General features: G+C 46.1%; 1 protein-coding gene across 3 annotated transcripts in view; it reads left to right on the top strand.

The window, feature by feature from the left end:
* PAPLN (papilin, proteoglycan like sulfated glycoprotein) overlaps positions 1-18,656 on the top strand; it is a 172,653-nt gene that overhangs the window by 134,355 nt on the left and 19,642 nt on the right. For all 3 annotated transcript variants that reach the window (XM_060261820.1, XM_060261819.1, XM_060261822.1), the window contains 3 exons: positions 5,605-5,734; positions 6,846-7,545; positions 8,289-8,426. In XM_060261820.1, coding sequence (XP_060117803.1) covers positions 5,605-5,734; positions 6,846-7,545; positions 8,289-8,426 — 968 coding nt within the window. The remainder of the gene's footprint in view (positions 1-5,604; positions 5,735-6,845; positions 7,546-8,288; positions 8,427-18,656) is intronic.

Genomic DNA, 18,656 nt, shown 5'->3' with positions numbered 1-18,656 from the left:
ACGCTGTCACGCTTGGCTTCGGTCAACCAATCTGCAGCCTGATATTAAGCAGAAGATCGAAGACCTGCCTTTCGACGGCCTTGGCCTATTCCATGCCTCAACAGATGAGGTTCTGACCTCGGTTGACAATGACCGTAAGAGAGCTAAGCGCTTGGGTGTTTCCCAGCCGACCTCTCAGCAATTCAACAGGCCCAAACCTTGGAGACAACCTTTCCAACGTCATCAGCGTTCCCCCAGGCAACCTGACTATTGGAGGAAGAAGCCTCCACAACATAAGCAGCCCTTCCAGCAAAGGCCCCGTTCTCAGCCTACAAAGAAGCCTGCACAGCAATCCAAGCAGTCTCTTTGACTTTCCTCTCCCACCTACTCCACATATGGACCCTCTGTATCGCACACGTCTTCTCCCATTTTATCCAGCTTGGACCTCGATCACCACGGACTCCTGGGTGCTCACCATCGTTCGCCTAGGCTATGCAATTGAGTTCGCTTCACCACCTCACCACCATTGCTTTATCGTTACTCCACCCTCCCCTCCCCTCCAACAAGAAATTCTGGACCTGCTCCAGAAAAATGCCATAGAACCGGTTCCTTTTCAACACCGCGGGACGGGGTTCTACTCGAGGTATTTTCTGGTGCCCAAGAGGGATGGAAGCAAGCGTCCTATCCTAGATCTTCAGAAGCTGAATGAGCACATAATGCACAAGAAATTCAGAATGATCTCCCTGCAATCCATCTTCCCTCTGATTCCCAGGGGTTCTTGGATGGCCTCCCTAGATCTTCAGGACGCTTACTTCCATGTGACCATCCGGCCTCAACATTGGAAGTTCCTGCGTTTTGCCATAGGTCCAGATCACTTCCAATACCAATCTCTGCCATTCGGCCTCTCCACCGCACCCAGAGTTTTCACCAAGTGCATGGCAGTGGTGGCAGCTGCCCTGCGTCTCCGAAACATCCCTGTGTTCCCGTACATAGACGATTGGCTCCTGATTGCACCATCACAGCACCAACTCAAGAGGAACCTTGATACAACCCTCTCTTTGCTGGCCTCCCTGGGCCTTTGTGTGAATATCAACAAATCACACCTCACACCGACCCAGGACTTGCACATCTATGTACGTCCCAGAGGACCGTGTGCAAACTATAATTTCTCTAGCCAAGCTAGTTCGGCAAAACCCCATCCAGTCTGCCTTCATCATTCAGCGACTCCTGGGCCTCATGGCTGCAACCACATCTGTTCTCCACTTTGCAAGGCTGCGTATGCGACATCTTCAACTCTGGTTTGTTCGTGCCTACCATCCGCACGTGCAGCCACAGAGCACTCTTCTCACCGTTCCCCAGAGAGCTCTACATTCCCTTGCTTGGTGGACTATACCGCACAACCTGCTTTCAGGAATGCCATTCCTTCCTCCTCCTCCATCGGTCACCATAACAACAGACGCCTCCAAGTGGGGTTGGGGAGCCCACTTAGAGGACAAGACTGTCAGAGGGCTTTGGACTCCGTCCGAGAGGGCCATGCACATAAACTGCCTAGAACTGATTGCTTTGCACAGGGCCCTCGTTCCTCCCGCTGATCAGGGGTCGGCACGTCCAGATCTCCACGGACAATATGGCCACAGTATTTTATGTCAACAAACAGGGCGGTACCAGATCCCTTCGGCTGTGCCGCATAGCCATATTGCTCTGGGAATGGTGTGTCAAGCACAACATCTATCTGACTGCCATCCATCTTCCAGGCGTAGAGAATGTTCTGACCGACTCTCTCAGCAGGACTCGGATAGACGACCACGAATGGTCCATCAATCAGATCTATCTCCATCGCATCTTCCTGTGCTTCGGCATGCCCAAGATCGATGTTTTTGCCTCAAGGAGCAATGCGAAATGTCCATGCTTTTACACCAGGAGGGGCAACGATGCATTCCTACACATTTGGGCGGGCCCCTTGCACTATCTGTTTCCTCCGATCCCCCTCATAATGCGGGCATTACTGAAGATTACACGAGACGGCACGGACTGTATTCTCATTGCTCCATGGTGGCCACGACAACCGTGGTTCACAAGACTCCTACAGATGTCCCGTCACACCTACCGCCGCCTTCCTCTAGCAGGCAACCTCCTGATACAGGCGAACGGCCAGGTATGGCACCACAACCCACAAGTCCTGGCCCTTACAGCGTGGAGAATCCGTCCATCTCCCTGTCCGCAGAGGTAGCTGAGGTTATCCTTAACGCAAGGAAGCCTTCCACCAGAAGCTCCTACCACTGTAAATGGAAGCGTTTCTGTTCCTATGTGTCTTCCCAGCACTTACAACCAGAGTCCATGCTTCTGCAGTTAGTCCTTCAATATCTACTCTCCTTAAAAGTTCATCTGTCTGCCATCTCGGCCTTCCATGACCCTGTAGATAGGCAGTCTGTCTTTTCACATAAGTTATCTAAGTTATTTTTGAGGGGCATGTTGCACCTTCATCCTCCGATTAAACCTTTTGTTCCAGTTTGGAGTCTGTCCCTAGTGCTTTCTTGCCTTGTGAAACCACCGTTTGAACCTATGGCCACAGTACATCACAATCTGCTGTCCTGGAAGACCGCTCTGCTAGTCGCCCTGACTTCCGGCAAGCGAGCCAGTGACCTTTGTGCCTTTCGCCACGATGCTCCCTACACGGTCTTTCATAAGGATAAGGTCGTCCTCCGACCAGACCCTTCCTTCCTTCCTAAGGTTGTATCCCACTTTCATTTATCAACGTCAACGTCGTTACCAACTTTCTTCCCTGATCCACAGGACTCTGAGCAAAGAGCTCTGCATGCCCTCGACGTCCAAAGGGCTTTATCTTTCTACCTTGCTCGTACACAACAGTTCCGTAAGGACCCTAACCTGTTTGTAGCCTACGGCAACCCTCGCAGAGGACACAAAATTTCTACCCAGAGACTATCTAAATGGGTAGTTAGTGCCATCAAGTTGTGTTACGAACTGGCTAAGCAGCCTTTACCTGAAGACCTTAAGGCTCACTCCACCAGAGCGGTCTCGATGTCTTCAGCTTTCCTGCATGGCGTCTCCCTAGAGGACATCTGCGCTGCCGCATCTTGGTCCTCACCATCCACGTTCATCTCCCATTATGCCCTGGACGTTCGTGCAAGAAGGGACGCCTCCTTTGGCCAAGCGGTCCTCAGGTCCATCTTCCACTGAAGCCCTTGGTGAGTGTATCCATTTCCATCTATAATCTATATGATGTGATTTTGTGATTGTGCATATTCTTGGGTGATGTAACTAATGTTTTCTTTTGACCAGCACCCTCCTCCTGGACCATTTAGTTGGCTAATCACCCATGTGTGGGACTGCACAGAGACCACGAAGAAGATAAACAGGTTGCTTACCTGTAACTGATGATCTTCGAGTGGTCATCTGTGCAGTCACACACGCCCACCCAGCCTTCCCCGCTGCTGGCCGCCTCTGCCTTATGTTTACCTCTACTAAGTGCCAGTGGCGGGTGGAAGAAACTGAGTGGGAATGGCGCCTCCCCCTCGCTCCGGGCATGCGCAGTCGGTGCCTGCTCTCCAGAGCGGGAGGGAAGCGCACCAAAAAGCGCTATAGGCGAGCTATTAGAACTCCAAGGTACGGATCCATTGCCTGCAGCAAGACCCATGTGTGTGACTGCACAGATGACCACTCGAAGATCATCAGTTACAGGTAAGCAACCTGTTTTTCTATTCACCAAACCCATTAGCTTTCCTGTCAGGTACTTGTAGGGTCTCACCTACAGTCCACCTCAGAAAAACCCATCAAGTCTCTTCTATCTTTTTGTGCCCACCTCCAAAAAGCCCGTTAAATTATTGTTTTTTCTGGCAAACACGTCATACCTGCCAGAGGGCACATTTTGCCCTATATCAGAAGGCAGTCTGCTTCCCATCAGTGTGTGTGTGCATGTGTGCACACGCATGCATCTTGGATCCTCCACATACACTCCCACTTTATTGGACTCTCTTCTCTTCACAAAATGCTGGTCACTGTTGCTGCTTCTGCAGACCTCTTTCTTTAAGACTGGTAATTATCACCCTCCCTGAAAATGCTTTCCCTCCTTTTTCCTTCCTGTTTCTGTTAGCTCTTGTATGTGTGTTCATTGTGTGCATTTTGTTTTAGTCTTTTGCTTTTTAATAAAAACCTTTCTGATTGAACATCTGCCTGGTTTATTTTGAGAGTTCTGTTAAAGGAAAAATCCCCACAAATATAGGTAGAGAATCCCAGTTTCCCCTCTTGCTCTGTTTCCTTAAAGTTAATCCCATCAAGTAATTAGGAGACTGCCTCAGGATAACATACAACATTCCCTCTAAGCTTCACAGGGTTGTGAGCAGAAATTCTACCTCATGAGTGAAAAAAGCTGGTAGCATTGAAATTGTGAGTCTACATTTGACTATTGCATAAATTAGTTTTTTAGATTACTTCCACAACCTTGTAAAATCTAAGAATAAATCATTTGAAATTATATTTAAACTGTATTTTAAGAATAATTTAAAGGAAAACAAAATCAACTCAAATCTCACCCACCCCGTTCCACTATATTGGTAGACCTGTCCTCTGAAGAACAGGTCTATGACTCCTTTCCACTATATTGGTAGACCTGGTTTCTGGAGAACAGGTCTACCCATATCTTTCCATTATATTGATAGACGTAGCCTCCAGAGAACAGGTCTACCCACCCCAGTCCACTGTATTGGTAGACCTGGCCTCTGGAGAACAGATGTACCCACACCTTTCCACTATGTTGGTAGATTTGGTTTCTGAAGAACAGGTCTACATTCCCTGAGTCTCAGAAAACATACCAGCACTTGGGGGCAGGGGGGCGGGGTTTGCTCTTGCAGTCTATTTTTTTTTTTGGGGGGGGGTGGTAAGTGAAATATGACAACCAGCATTACAGGTCAAGTATAACAGAGGAGAAACAATCACTGTCAGAATCCTGCCTAACCTAACAAACAGGAAGTTGCTTAAATGTTACCAACCTGCCCAAACTACTTATTTATTCAAATATTTATATTCCACTTTTCCCTGTGGCTCAAGGTAGCTTACAAATCATACTGAAAAGCATAATAGGAGTGTGCAAAAAAAAATGTTTTCCCTGCTCCATTGTAGCCTATGAGGGCCATTATATTTGGAGGTATCCGGTGCTCTGGGGGGCTGTTTTTTGAGGTAGAGGCACCAAATTTGCAGCATACTTGCTGGTGCCTCTCCTCAAAAACCTCCCCAAGTTTCAAAAAGATTGGACCAGGAGGCCCAATTCTGTGGGCTCCAGAAGGTGATGCCCTATCCTCTATTGTTCAGTATCTGTGGAAAGAAGAAATCTGTGAGCGGCCTTTTAAAAATTTGTGCACCAGCACCCCCTAGCACAGCTTAGAGGGAACTGTGGCAACATGTCCTTCAGAATTGTGTTGATTATGTGATCTGAAGAGGTTGTCTTTGACCCTGTCAGAGTCAGTCTGCCTCCTCCTCCTCCTCCTCCCAGTACTGTATATTTAAAAAAAAACAACTTGTGAATTGTTTGTATAATTGGTTCTACCGACTGAGGCCTTTGACACACTGTATTGAATGATGTCCTCTCAATCATATCTGGTTTTGTTGAAGGCAAGCCAAGTTCTGTCCCAGCAGAGTCCAACTGTGGAGTGCCGAAGTTCTATGTATGGTTGTTGTTATGACAATATTGCTTCTGCTTCAGGGCCTCTGGGGGAAGGATGCCTCAACAGACCCAGTCAATGTAAGTGACATTTGAAGGATGGGTTCACTCAGTGCTTTCTAGAAGAATGAGCAGAAATAAATTACATTTTAAAAATTGCTGTTTTGTAAGCTGGCCTTTACTATCTAGTTATAAAGCAGTCATCCTTGTGCCAGAATGCAGTACAAGTCTGAAGTGGGCTGACAGTATCCATTTTTTAAAAATTCTGTTGACTTCATTCAAAAAAAATGTAAAAAGCCTGTAAAGCCAACAGAATGCTGTATGTTCTTCCAGCTGGGTTTTATAGTCAGGATTACAGCTTGAGAGGAATCACTAATGCATTTCTATTCTTGATTCTTCTGAGGCGTCATGATTGTTCAGTGCAGCTTTTCAAAAAGGGCAAGTCAGAAACCAGATGGGCATTGGCATGGCAGACTTGAAACAACTTGCCTTCCCTTTAAAGTGACAGTATTTGCTACAGAAAGAGCCTTCAATAGCTTTTGTAAGTCAGGATGGGCACAAGTCCAACTTAGAAGTATTCACCCACTCATATCCCCTGGGCACAATATCTGCTTTCATGGGCAACAGTTTTTGATGTAAAGCCTAATAAGACTGTACTGAGCCTCTAATGTTTTGAACTTTGACTCTGTATGTAAAGGCATATTTATGTTACTAACTTAGGTCTTGCAGAACAATTATGGATTAGTCAACATTCTTTACAAACTGCATTTCCCAGGATTCTTTGAGCATAGCCATTCAATTAAAACTTTGATAAAAGTTTTAATAAAAAAACAAAAAACAAATATCTTCTCCCTCTATAGTATTCCAGCTCCCAGGGTTCCCTGAGAACAGAGAATGACAAAGAGGGCAGCACTTCTTGTTCAGTGAATTCCTGAGCTTCTCTGGCCTTACTTGCTGCCTGTGCCATGCCCCTGTACACAGCATTCTTGATAGTCGTTTTAAAAACAAAATGCCAGTGAAATTAGTCTTGCATCTGTGAAAGATCAGAGATGAATTTATGACCAAGGGTTAGGAGCAGGCCTCAGATTTCTGACCTCTCACCATAGCATTTGATACATTGAGTATGGGAGCGTGTTCTGTACATTTAATGTGAGCCAGCTAAATCTGTGGCAATGACTTTCTCTTCTGTTAGCTTATCCTATCAACTGTCTGCTACCCAGTGCCCATGGCCCATGCACAGACTGGACAACTCGTTGGTACTTTGTGTATGATGTTGGGAAGTGCAACCGATTCTGGTATGGAGGTTGCCATGGTAATAAGAACAACTTTGCTTCTGAAGAGGAGTGCATGGGAACTTGCCATGTATCTGTGGGGAGAAGTGATGTGAGGCATCATCACCATATTGCAGTCCCCAGCATCCAGTCTAGTTCTCACTTCCAAGAAGGGAATGCACAGGAGAAGCAACAGCAGCAGTCTGCAAGAGGAGCCATCAGTCACAGCCACACAGGAGGACATAGAACTTCCCACATTGTTCAAGGTGGCTCAGAAGCTCAATCAGCACCACACCATGTAGAAAGGGGGTGGGGAAGGACTAGGATTACAGATGCGCTGCCAAAGCCCCAGCAAGGAACTGCTGTTCTGGATAGCCAGCAGCAAGGTTCTTATCACTCAACAGCTTATGGGGAAAGAAGGATGGATCCAGCAAAGCACCTGCATGGGTTGGGGGAAACTGTGGTTTCTGGACACACTGACAGACAGCTGACTGTCAATGGGCAGACAGTTTATCATGAACGTGAAGAATGGAGGAGGCCACCTGGAGTGGATGAATCAACAGTGAATGGATTTGAGCATCAAACCCCACCAGACTTTTCGTTACAACATTCTCTGAACAGGTAATATTTTAATGCTGGTATGCTTTCCTCCTGAGGGGCTGTTTTTCTGCATGAAGACCTTTGCTGTTATCAAAGACAGACACACTCTCAGTATTCTCTCATGAAATGCCAGCTACCTTCTGGCAGAGATATCTCCTTCTGAAGCAACCAGTTGTGCATCTTCATATGCCAACATTCCCAAAGACTTCACAAGAGAGCTAGGAAATACAACAAATAAGAGCAGACTCTCGTTCAGCTGTATCTTTCCTGAGCTCTCTGATGGTGAGTAGCTGTATTTCTCTAGGCTCTGGATAATCTCAAACTCTTCTGGGGATATTTTGAACAACAGAAGTAGTTACAAAAGCATTTGGATATGGCACCTTGGATTTTGTGCATCATCTAAATAACACAACTCTTGATTCTCCAAGAGAAATGCATTTTCAAGATTTTGGGGTTCAGTTATGCAAAATGATGGATCACATGCCATTCCCCAGTTAGATATCTCTCTCTGAATCTCTACAAAGCTCTCTGTCTCCTAGCCATAGCTGTATATTGTGGTTTAAATACTGTTCATCCCAACTTGGATCTACAGAGCTATTTAAAATGGGTTGCTTAGAACTTCCTGCCTTTTCAGAAATGTGATGACAAGTGTTAGAAGTTCTTTTTCTTTACTCACAGGCATGAGTTTCTCATCCTGTCTTTCAGTGTGACCTTGGAGATTATAGGAGATAGAGTTTTCTGGAAAACCTCTCTGTTTCTTTCAGGGTCTTCTTGGAAGGATCAGGGTCTTCAACAGTGGAGGCTGGCCTGGGACAAAGTATTCGTCTTATTTGCAAGACCAGCAATTCCCCTTTTTCCAGAGTTGAGTGGCAGAAAGATGGACAGCCAGTGCCGTCAGACAGGTGAGCCTGCCTTTGCTTTCCCCCTCTACCTCATGTACACTGCAGAACCAAGCTTACTCAGTTCAATTACCTTAAAGGGCCAATGGTCATTACAAGAGGTTAACACAAACAATTGTATACAGTAAAATACAGTGCTGTGAGACTGAGTTAAAATACTATTTAAAATTATATTTCAAAACTAGTTTCATAAAAGAAAGAAATGACTCCTATAAGCAACTGACCTATGCTGACGCTAGCTTGGCCTGAATTTTCTTTGCCACTAAGGCAAAAAGGACAACCTTATATGAGACCTCTGGTTCCATATCTGCAAGTAAGAATATGACTTGTTCCATCACAGTGCTAAATTGCCCAAGATTGCACCTAAACCTCCTTGGAGTGGAATAAAGTGGAGAGACCAGCAGATAATGACAAAGGTCTTCAGGATCTGGACCTCTGCATATACAGAGGCACTGGGCAACTAGTGTTCAGTGACCTTCAAGCATGGCTATTTGCATTATTTGGAAATGAGTAGAGGTGAAAGCTGAGTGTCATTTTAAAAAGGAGATATTGGAAAGATACTGTGCCCTGAAATGGTCTAGTTTAATAAGTTAATACCAAGGAAAAAAATTGGTTCCCAGTATAACTAACATGTTGAAAGTAGCATTGTGTAAGTATATTTGAGCCCTACTATTAAAATCAGCCTGGGAAGCTTACTTGTTTAGCCTGGTAGAATTTGGGGAAGAGGAGGGAAAATATTCAATTATATATATATATATATATATATATATATATATATAAAAGTCTATGTTTTACATTACATTAACTGAATAATACAATAAATTGCTTTCTAAAAAAGATTACTTATACTGTTTGACGAGTACAAGATTAGCAAAAACTCAATGTTAATTCTGTTATTGTACAAAAGTTATAATAAATTGTCACCACAAATGCAATATATTTATATAATCTGGAATCTCCAATTGAAAATTTAAATATTCCACTGTTGGAAACCATATTGCCTCAAAATCTGTTAGAGTATCTATAGTAGTTATAGATTTAATTTTCTTGTTAAGTTTAGCCATTATATATATTTTCCAAATATTCAATTCTGATATTTTAAACTTCTTACAATTTAAAAAACATAGTAGTTTTTATGAATGGCTATAGAATCTCAATATTTAGTGCTGTGCTGAATTCTGTGCCCTGTGTTCATTATAATTAAGCCACTGCTACTTGCATTTATGTATTTTGTGCTATTCTGCTGGACCATGTCACTGTTAGGCCAGTGTTGTCTACTGGCTGCCTAGGATCTGGGGAATCCAGGTTCAGATTCCCACTCTGTGATGGAAGCTTGATGGGTAACCTTGCTGGGCAACACACACTCAGCCTACCTCACAAGCTTGTTGTGAGGATAACAGGGGATCCAGAGGGGATCCAAGAAATTACAGACCACTCAGTCTAACATCTGTTCCAGGTAAATTAGTAGGAACTATTATTAAAGAGATAATTATTAAGCAATTCAAGGAACAAAGTCTGCTGAGAGAATAAACTGAACTACTAGATAAGTAGAACTATTTGTTTCCTGATTTTTTCCTGATTCCTATTTGTTTCCTGATTTCCTGAGCCACTTTGGTGGGAAGGGCGAGATATAAATCGAAATAAACTTGAAACATGGAACCTCACCAAACATTTGTGAGCAGAGGGTTTTTTGAGCAGGAACACAGTGCCGGCTGGCTTGGTATCAGGGGGTGCGGCCTACCATGCAAATGAGTTCCTGCTGTCTTTTTTCTACAAAAAGTCCTGTGTGAAACAATGGTAATGTCAGGGGTGTGGCCTAATATGCAAATTAATTCCTGCTGGGCTTTTTCTGCTTGTGAGCAATGCTCCCTTTAAGCTGAGTTAATGTGAGCTAGCTCACAGTTTTTTAGCCTCCAGCTCACATATTTCTGTCTTAGCTCAGGAAAAATGACCCTAGAGAAAACTAATTTATGCAGTAGCTCACAACTTTAATGCCAGTAGCTCACAAAGCAGAATTTTGCTCATAAGACTTCACAGCTTAGAGGGAGTATTGCTTGTGAGTAAGCTTAGCAATCATAGGAAGAGAGGACTGATTCTCTCATGGATCAGAGGTTGGTTAAATAACAGGAAGCAGAGAGTAGGAATGAATAAAGAGTTCTCATAATGGAGGGAAGTGAGCAGTGGAGCCCCACAAGGATCAGTATTAGGACCAGTGGTATTGAATTTGTTCATACATGATTTGGAACAGAGCAATGCAGAGTTTGCAGAAGATACGAAATTATTCAAAACTCAGGCAGGCTGAAGAGCAGGAGGATCTCTCTATATTCAGTGAATGGGCAACCATATGGTAAATGGAGTTCAATGTGGGTAAGTGCAGAGGAATGCATATTGGAATTAAAAATCCTAATTTTAAATATACGCTGGCTGAGACTGAGGTGGAAAAAGATCTTGGGATTGTTGTGGAAAGCTCAATGCAATGAGGGAAAAGGCCAACTTCATACTAGGAATTTAGGAAAAGGACTGAAAATAAAATGGACAATGTCCTAATGCCCTTGTTATAAAGCTATGGTGTAGTCTCGTTTGGAATATTATGTGCAGTTCTGTTGCTGTATCTCAAAAATGACATTGCATAATTGGAAAAAGTAAAAAAGGGAGCAATAAAGGTGATTAGTGGGTTGGAGCATCTTTCTTATGAAGAAAGGCTAGAGAATCTAAGCCTTTTCACTCTAGAAGAAAAGATGTCTAAGGGTAGAGATGGTAGGGGCTTATAAAATTATGCATGGGGTGAAGAAGATGGAAGGAAGGAACTTTTTCTTCCTCTCCCATTATAGTAGAAATGGGAGAGGAAGAAAAAGTTGGTGACAACCTATGAAATTGTTTGGATATTGTTATTGTAATTATTATGAAATTGTCACAGTCAGATATTTGACTGGTAGATGGTGTTCTGCAATTCAAGATCTAGCCAGGTTCTTGGAAATTGCAGATGTATATTTGCAGAATTCGTGCTGTTCCAAGCAACACTGCCTTCTCAAGCTGAGCTGGTGTTATTTGCTCAGTGCCCAGAATGTCAAGGCTCAATACCCATGAAAGTCCAGATACTTTCATGTACTTCTCCAAGGCATCCAGTTATGACTGGCACAATGGTAATATTCTCCCAGAGGTGCTCTTACTCTGTTCATAGGTCTTGATATTTCACTATCTTCTCTTGTTCTTTCTTTTCTATTCTGCTGTCCTCTGGGATTGCAATGTCAATGGTCCAAACCCTATTTCTAATTTTTTCCCCCTACAATTGTGATATCAGGTATGTTATGCTCCGGGTATCTGTTTGTAATCAGAAGTCCCAAAGAATCTTTTAGAATTCAAGGAACTGTTGCAATATCCAAGAAGATCAAGAGATACAACAGTAGGATCCAGCAGTAAAGACAAAATCTTCAATTCTAGACTAACCAAAGACAGTTCTACAAATTACTAGAGGGAGATTAAAAAGTAAAAGTAAAACCAGAAAAAGAAAAGATCTTCTGGAAAGAACTATGGGAAGTCTCAAAGGAATACAATTAAAAAGCCACCTGGATTACAGATGTGGAAAACAAGCTGAAATGAAAGCAAATGGAGGATCTACACTAACCCTGGAAAGCCCACAAAAACAATGGCAGAAAGTGAAAAACTGGACAGTGCCAGGAAGAGAGGATGTCCACAGTTATTGGTTTAAAAAGTTGATATGTCTTCATCCACATTTGTGCAGTGGTTTAATGACATGCTCCATTCCAAAGCAATAGAAGATTGGATAATAACTGGCAGGACATTTCTCATTCTGAAGGACAAAGAGAAAGGAGTAGTGCCAAACAAATCCCACCCCATTATCTTCCTCCCACCAACTTTTAAATTTCTGACAGGAATTGTAGCCAATTCCATTCAAGAATATCTACAACTCAATTCAATTTTACCCCATGGACAAAAAGGAATTTTCAAAAAATCCAGAGGTACTAAAGATCAATTATTGATTTATAAAATGGTCTTACAAAATTGTGCAAGGTGGAAAACCAACCTGGATGTTGCTTGGATTGATTTCAAGAAGGCATTTGATTCACTTTCTCATGTATGGATCCTGAAAACACTTGAAATGAAAGGTATCAACAAAACTGTGATAATGTTTATCAAATCTGTCATTTATTTATCTATTTAGGTTATTTGAGACTTTTGGGGGCTCAAGGCAGATTACACAATGCAAGTCAATACAATCAACAGGATGGGACATCCAATGAACATTGCAATAAAAACAAACGGAAAACTTAAAAGTTGAAACAAGATATAAACATTAACACAAAATGTTAAATGATGCCATAAGTATGCAGTAGAAGTGCACTTACAGCACAATAATATACATTATACACAGCAGTATAGTCCCTATCTCGTTACCCAAGTATCGGGGGGGGGGGCTCCCTCTGGGTATCCTACCCCCCCTGGGAAAGTGTATGCGCAATACATAGCCTCTCCTCTCCCGGTGTAGTGAATGCCGCGTGGTCACTGTCTGGCTATGCCTGGCAGATGGTCACTGCAATGGCCTCTCCTGCATTACTGCATCCGTAGCAACACCTTCTTGCTGGTTCCCCCCGTTTTTCACAGAGTTTGCTACGTTATGGTGCGACCGAATTGTCCGGCGGTATAACCGGATGGGCAGGCTGGGCCCACCAACCTTGCCAGCCTAAGAGAAGGAAAACTCTAACATCAAACCCGGGCAGATAGAGCTCGTTAATGTAACACCTACCACCTGGAGGACTCGCTGCCGGCGTCCCGGCTTACGGGGCCATGGCAGATGACCCCCAGGTGAAAGGGTGGAGCCAGTACCGCGCACACTGGGCTTCACCTAAAAAATTCCTCTGCGCAGGCCTGAAGGGCATATCCACATACACAACCCACAACACATCAAGTCCTGCAGCGATGGGCAAGGGGCAAAACGGCAGGTGGAAGGTGCCACTGGAAGCCGCAGTCCCGATCCTGCATGTAGGCGGTTCAGGGTATTGGTCGCCTGATGCTAACCTGGAGACAAAAGCATTTTTCAGCAGCACCCTGAACGACCAAGCAGCCTTACCTAGGGACAGCACTGCTTGCTCCACACGGAGAGGGGCCTAGAAAAGGTGGCCTAAACAAAGCTCGTCTCCTCCACCCCAGTTGGCTAGCCGCGGTCAATGGGCATCCTTACTTGCGGTCAAAAAATAACAACAAAGAAAAGGCATGCACCTGCCTCACAACAAAAGGAGATTGAGGAAGAATCGCACTGCTACAGCACCAACCCTAAATCAGACTTTTCCCTGCAGCCACTGTGGCCGGACCTGCCTGTCCCGCATTGGTCTTGTCAGCCACCAGCGAGCCTGCAGCAGACGTGGACTATTGCACCCTTCTTAAATCTTCGTTCGCGAAGCCAAGCCGAGAGAGAGACCCAAGTATCTTTCTGAACTGTTCTGTTAAACTACAGCCCTGTTAACAGTTCAAAAAAGCTCTCCTGAATAATTCAGTTCAGCATGCTTTGCAGAAGAGTGGTGGCCTTTGCTCCCCAAGGACAGAATAAAGAGTCAGACACAGAGTATTGGTATAAAATTTGGCCACTTTATTCAATATTCTAATAAACAGCAAGGGTACCCCACCAGTGGCCTGGCCAGGGCTAGGGGTCACTGCGACTGCTTCCCTGCCATTAATGGGCGAGAGACCCCGCCCCCCAGCTGGAGCTGAGTGTTACCCAGCTCCCTCCAGGCAGGCCCAGCAGGGAGGCACGCACCAGAGGGCCCAAACCCAGATGCACGTCTTGCCAGAAAGGCACCCTCTAGCCGAGCCTCCCGGACAGTCTGCATTCTCCAAACCCGGGTCTTCAAACCCGAAGGCTGATCATGCCAGACCCCAAATTCCCCAAAAGGGGGATGCTTCACAATCCTCCCCTAGCCACATACTGCCCTAAACCCCAAAAACCTGCCACTACTAAGGCCAAGTCTCTACTTAGGGCTTAGCGCCCACCGGGAGACCCAAAGCCACCCGCAACCCTTGCTGCAAATCTCTCAGGAAAAGTATATTACCCTTCTCTGAGAGATGGACCCCATCCCCTCTGTAGAGGTCAGGAAATTTCAACAAAATGTTCGGATGGGGCAAATAGTGGCCCAACCCCTTTTCCAGCACCTTCCTAATTTCCTTATTAGCCTTATACCGGGCCCTTTCTATAGCTGCAGGGTCCCAAGCACAACGCCACACCAGGCGGGGCAGCATGGCTGACCAAATTATGGTGGTCCCAGGCCATCGCTCCCGAATGTGCTAGAAATCATCCCGGGCCTGCCAAACTAAGGCCTTGCCCTTTAAGAGTCCCAGATCATTCCCTCCCAGGTGAACAATTAAAACCTGCGGAGAAGGACCCACACAATCTTTAAACAACAAAGGCAGCAGGCCCGGTCACTGAAGGCCCCGGCGCCCCCGCCATTCAATACACACATGCTGACTGAGTCCCAGCTGAGAGCCAACCGCAGTTCTCAGAGCCTGATGAGCGGCACAAAACACGTGGCTATGGCCACATATGAGAACTCGGCTCCTCTGGCCAGGAACAACAGCATCTAAAGAGAAAAAACAGTTAAACAAGAACAGAACCAACAATAAACAGACACCAAGTCACTCACGGCCTAATAAAACGTCGCTCGTAAGCCTTATAGGTCGAGGAACACCACCTGCCCAATATCTGAATGGAAGTGGAAGGATACCCCATGACAGCCGCTGTTGAGGCTACCCCAATTCTAAAGGAGTGGGTCCCAAACCACACCCCAGACAACCCCAACTCACCCAAAGCCCGTGACGTTACTGCCCAAAACCGATGCTTCATTAACGGGCAACCATTCGAATGCATAAACAAAAACCCCTCCATGGGCCCCCTAACTGCCAAATAAGCAGCCAATGCAGTAACTGGACACAGTTCAAGCTCTGAACAACTACCCAACTCGAGCACCGTACCCTTCTGCAACTGATCCATCTTAGAGCAACGGACAGTGATGACTGCCTTACCCGCAAATAGCTGCAGATCCCTTAACAACAGAGCCTTACCAGAAACATCGTTTTTAGACTGTGCCACCAGCCCCCCCAAAAGCTAACAAAGATGCAGCGTGAAACAAACATGCTTCAAATGACGAAGCACACACCACGTCCCAAACCCTCTTCAAACCTCGCAGAATCAAAGGAGACACAGGATTCCGCGTATCAACCCTGGGACCGGCCTCTCTGGCCCACCCCTCTAGCATCTTTCGAATACGAAAGTCAGCTGTTTCCTCCCTATAACCCAGCGCCTTACTGACAAAAGCCAATGCAGACAGGTGCCCCCTAATGGATCGCATGGCCAACCCCTTACCTCGCAGCAAAACACAGTAATGGAGCAAATGCTCCACCAGGCGGGGCCAAACCCTGCAATACCCTACCTCAGCCCTAAAGTCTGCAAACTGCCGCACAGCCCGTTCGTAAGTCTTCCTGGTGCTGGGTGCAATGGCTAGACCTATCGCTCTGCAGGCCTCGGCTCACCAATCAGCCATAGCTCCTGGGGCTTTGGCACCGGCTCTCTGTCGGCATCTGGGGCCAGCTGACGAAACCTCTCCATCTGTTTACGAGATACAGCGTCAGCTACCCCGATACTCACCCCAGGAACATGCTTGGCTAAAAACAAAATGTTAAGCCGCAAACAACGCAGAGTGAAGGCCCTCACCAATCTCATAACCCGGCCAGATTTGGATGAAAGGGAATTAATGACGTGGACCACCGCCATATTATCACACCAAAAATGGACAGTGTGATTGACCATATCCTTCCCCCACAGCCAATCAGCGACTAAAATAGGAAAGAACTCGAGAAACGTAAGATCCCGGTTCACACCAACCTTTAGCCAGGAGTCAGGCCAACTATCTGCGCACCAATGTCCACGGAAATAGACTCCAAAACCCAAGGAACCAGCAGCATCAGACATGACCTGAAGCTCAGCTTTGAGCCTCATCTCGTCCTTCCAAAAAGAAACTCCATTAAAGGACTCCAAAAATTCCTGCCAAACCCTCAAATCATCCCTCATGCTGCAGGTGACGCTAGTTCTATGCTGAGGCAAGCGTAACCCTGCCATAGCATCACACAGCCTTCTAAGAAAAGCCCTCCCAGGAGCAACCACTTTGCAAGCAAAGTTGAGGTGCCCAACTAGCTGCTGCAACTCCAACAAAGTAACCTTCCTTTTAAGAAGAAAGGTAGAAATCCTAGCCCTCAGCTCCACTATTTTCTGAAGAGGCACCCTAGACAACTGTGCAATAGTGTCAATCTCAATCCCCAAAAAGGTCAACCTCTGGGTCGGACCTTCAGTTTTCTCAGGCGCTAAAGAAACCCCAAGCTCCGCTGCCAGCTCAACAAAGCCAGACAGCAACTGCCCACATTGCCCAGTCCCCTGGGGACCCACAAAAAGGTAGTCATCCAAATAATGAACGACATTCTGCAAACCCACTTTCTCCCGCACAGCCCATTCCAAAAATGTGCTGAAATGCTTGAAAGCCGAACATGACACAGAGCAGCCCATGGCAATGCTCTATCCATGTAAAATTGACCCTCAAAAGAAAACCCTAGAAGTTCAAAATCATCAGGATGGACAGGTAAAAGGTGAAACGCAGACTTAATGTCGCATTTTGCCAATTCTGCCCCCACCCCGCAACACCTCACCATGGCAATAGCCTGGTCAAAGCTGGTGTACCTAACAGAGCATAAGTGCTCCGGGATCCCATCATTCACGGACTTCCCCTTAGGAAAAGACAAATTGTGAATCAAACAAAATTCACCAGGTGCCTTTTTAGGCACCACACCCAAAGGTGAGACTTTAAGAGTACTCACTGGAGGATGTGAAAAAGGACCAGGTATCCTTCCCTCAGCCAGCTCTTTTGGAATCTTGTCTCTAACGACCTGCTCCAAGCCCTGAACTCACTTAAGGTTTCCTGGCATAAACGGAACTCGAGGACCCTGAAAAGGGATCCTAAACCCAACTTAAAAACCTTCTAACAAATACAAACTATCAACCCTTCGAGGGTACCTCGACAGCCACTGCTCAAGAGGTCTCACCCTTATCGGGCTGGGCCCCTTTCTTAGCTGGAAAGGCACCTCCGCTCCCACCAGGCTTCTTTGTATTTTTACGCCCACGGGCTCTAGGGCAGTTGTCAACTGAGTGGGAACCACCACACATGGGGCACTCGTGCTTGAACTGGCACACCTTCCTATTACATACCCCAAGGGATCCAAATTCCCAGCAGAGCCTGCAGGGTTGAACCGCCTGCCTTGCTGCACCGCGGGGAGAGCCTGATGAACCAGCAGCGGATGTGGATGACCTACTCACCAAGTGACCACTATCATAGCGATCGCCCAGATTAGGCCTAGCCGGGGACATAACCTGCAGCCAAAGCTGCTGATGGATCCGATCCCACTGAAGGGACGGATACAGGGCAGCCCTCATCCTAAATTCCTGGTCATATTGTAACCAGGCTGGTCCACTAAAGGCCGTATAGCCTTTATAAATTATGTCCAAATACTGGAAAAGGGATGCTGCCCGCCATGGCTGTGCCCTCGCAATCACCCCGGCATAAATACAGAACCCAGGAAGCCAATCAGCCCAGGTCCTGTCCACCTTCCGTTTTTTCAATTTTTCCTTCTCTTTCTCATCCAATTCTTCCTTGTCTTTTTTCTCAACTCCCGAAAGAGAAGAGAAAAAATACCCACGTACTCCCCTTTTAATATGTTTTCCCTAGTAGCGAGAAGCAAGTGGTCCTCCAGCAGCAAGGCAACCTCCCCAAACGGCAAAGCAACAAAAGGCACCATCCCATATGTTGAGGGCGCCCCCATAAAGGAACCAGCCATGCCAGGATGCCCTGTGCCCGGGTACACACTAGGAATGCCTTGCCCACATGGCCAAGCCCAATTCTGAAACGCGCCCAACGCAGAGGAGGCAGGCGCCCCCGCGCTTGACATGGAAGCGCCCTGTCCGGCCGCCAAAGCAGGCCCCCATGCTCCCCATGGCCAAACCTGCCCAGGCCCCGCCTGTAAATTATCACCCGACCTACCTCCGAATCCAGCAGGAACCAATGGCAAACCGACCCCTGATGCTCCAGCTGCTGCCATCAAACCCACATCCAGACCGCAAAGTCCAGCGTCTCTGCCAGGCACGACTCCACCAGACCTGCCCTTAGGTATACAGCCTGGTGA

This window comes from Heteronotia binoei, chromosome 21, assembly GCF_032191835.1.
Source record: "Heteronotia binoei isolate CCM8104 ecotype False Entrance Well chromosome 21, APGP_CSIRO_Hbin_v1, whole genome shotgun sequence".
NCBI classification, from domain to species: Eukaryota; Metazoa; Chordata; class Lepidosauria; order Squamata; family Gekkonidae; genus Heteronotia; species Heteronotia binoei.
The sequence above is the reverse complement of the archived record's forward strand: the minus strand, read 5'-3'. Positions and strand labels throughout refer to the sequence as shown.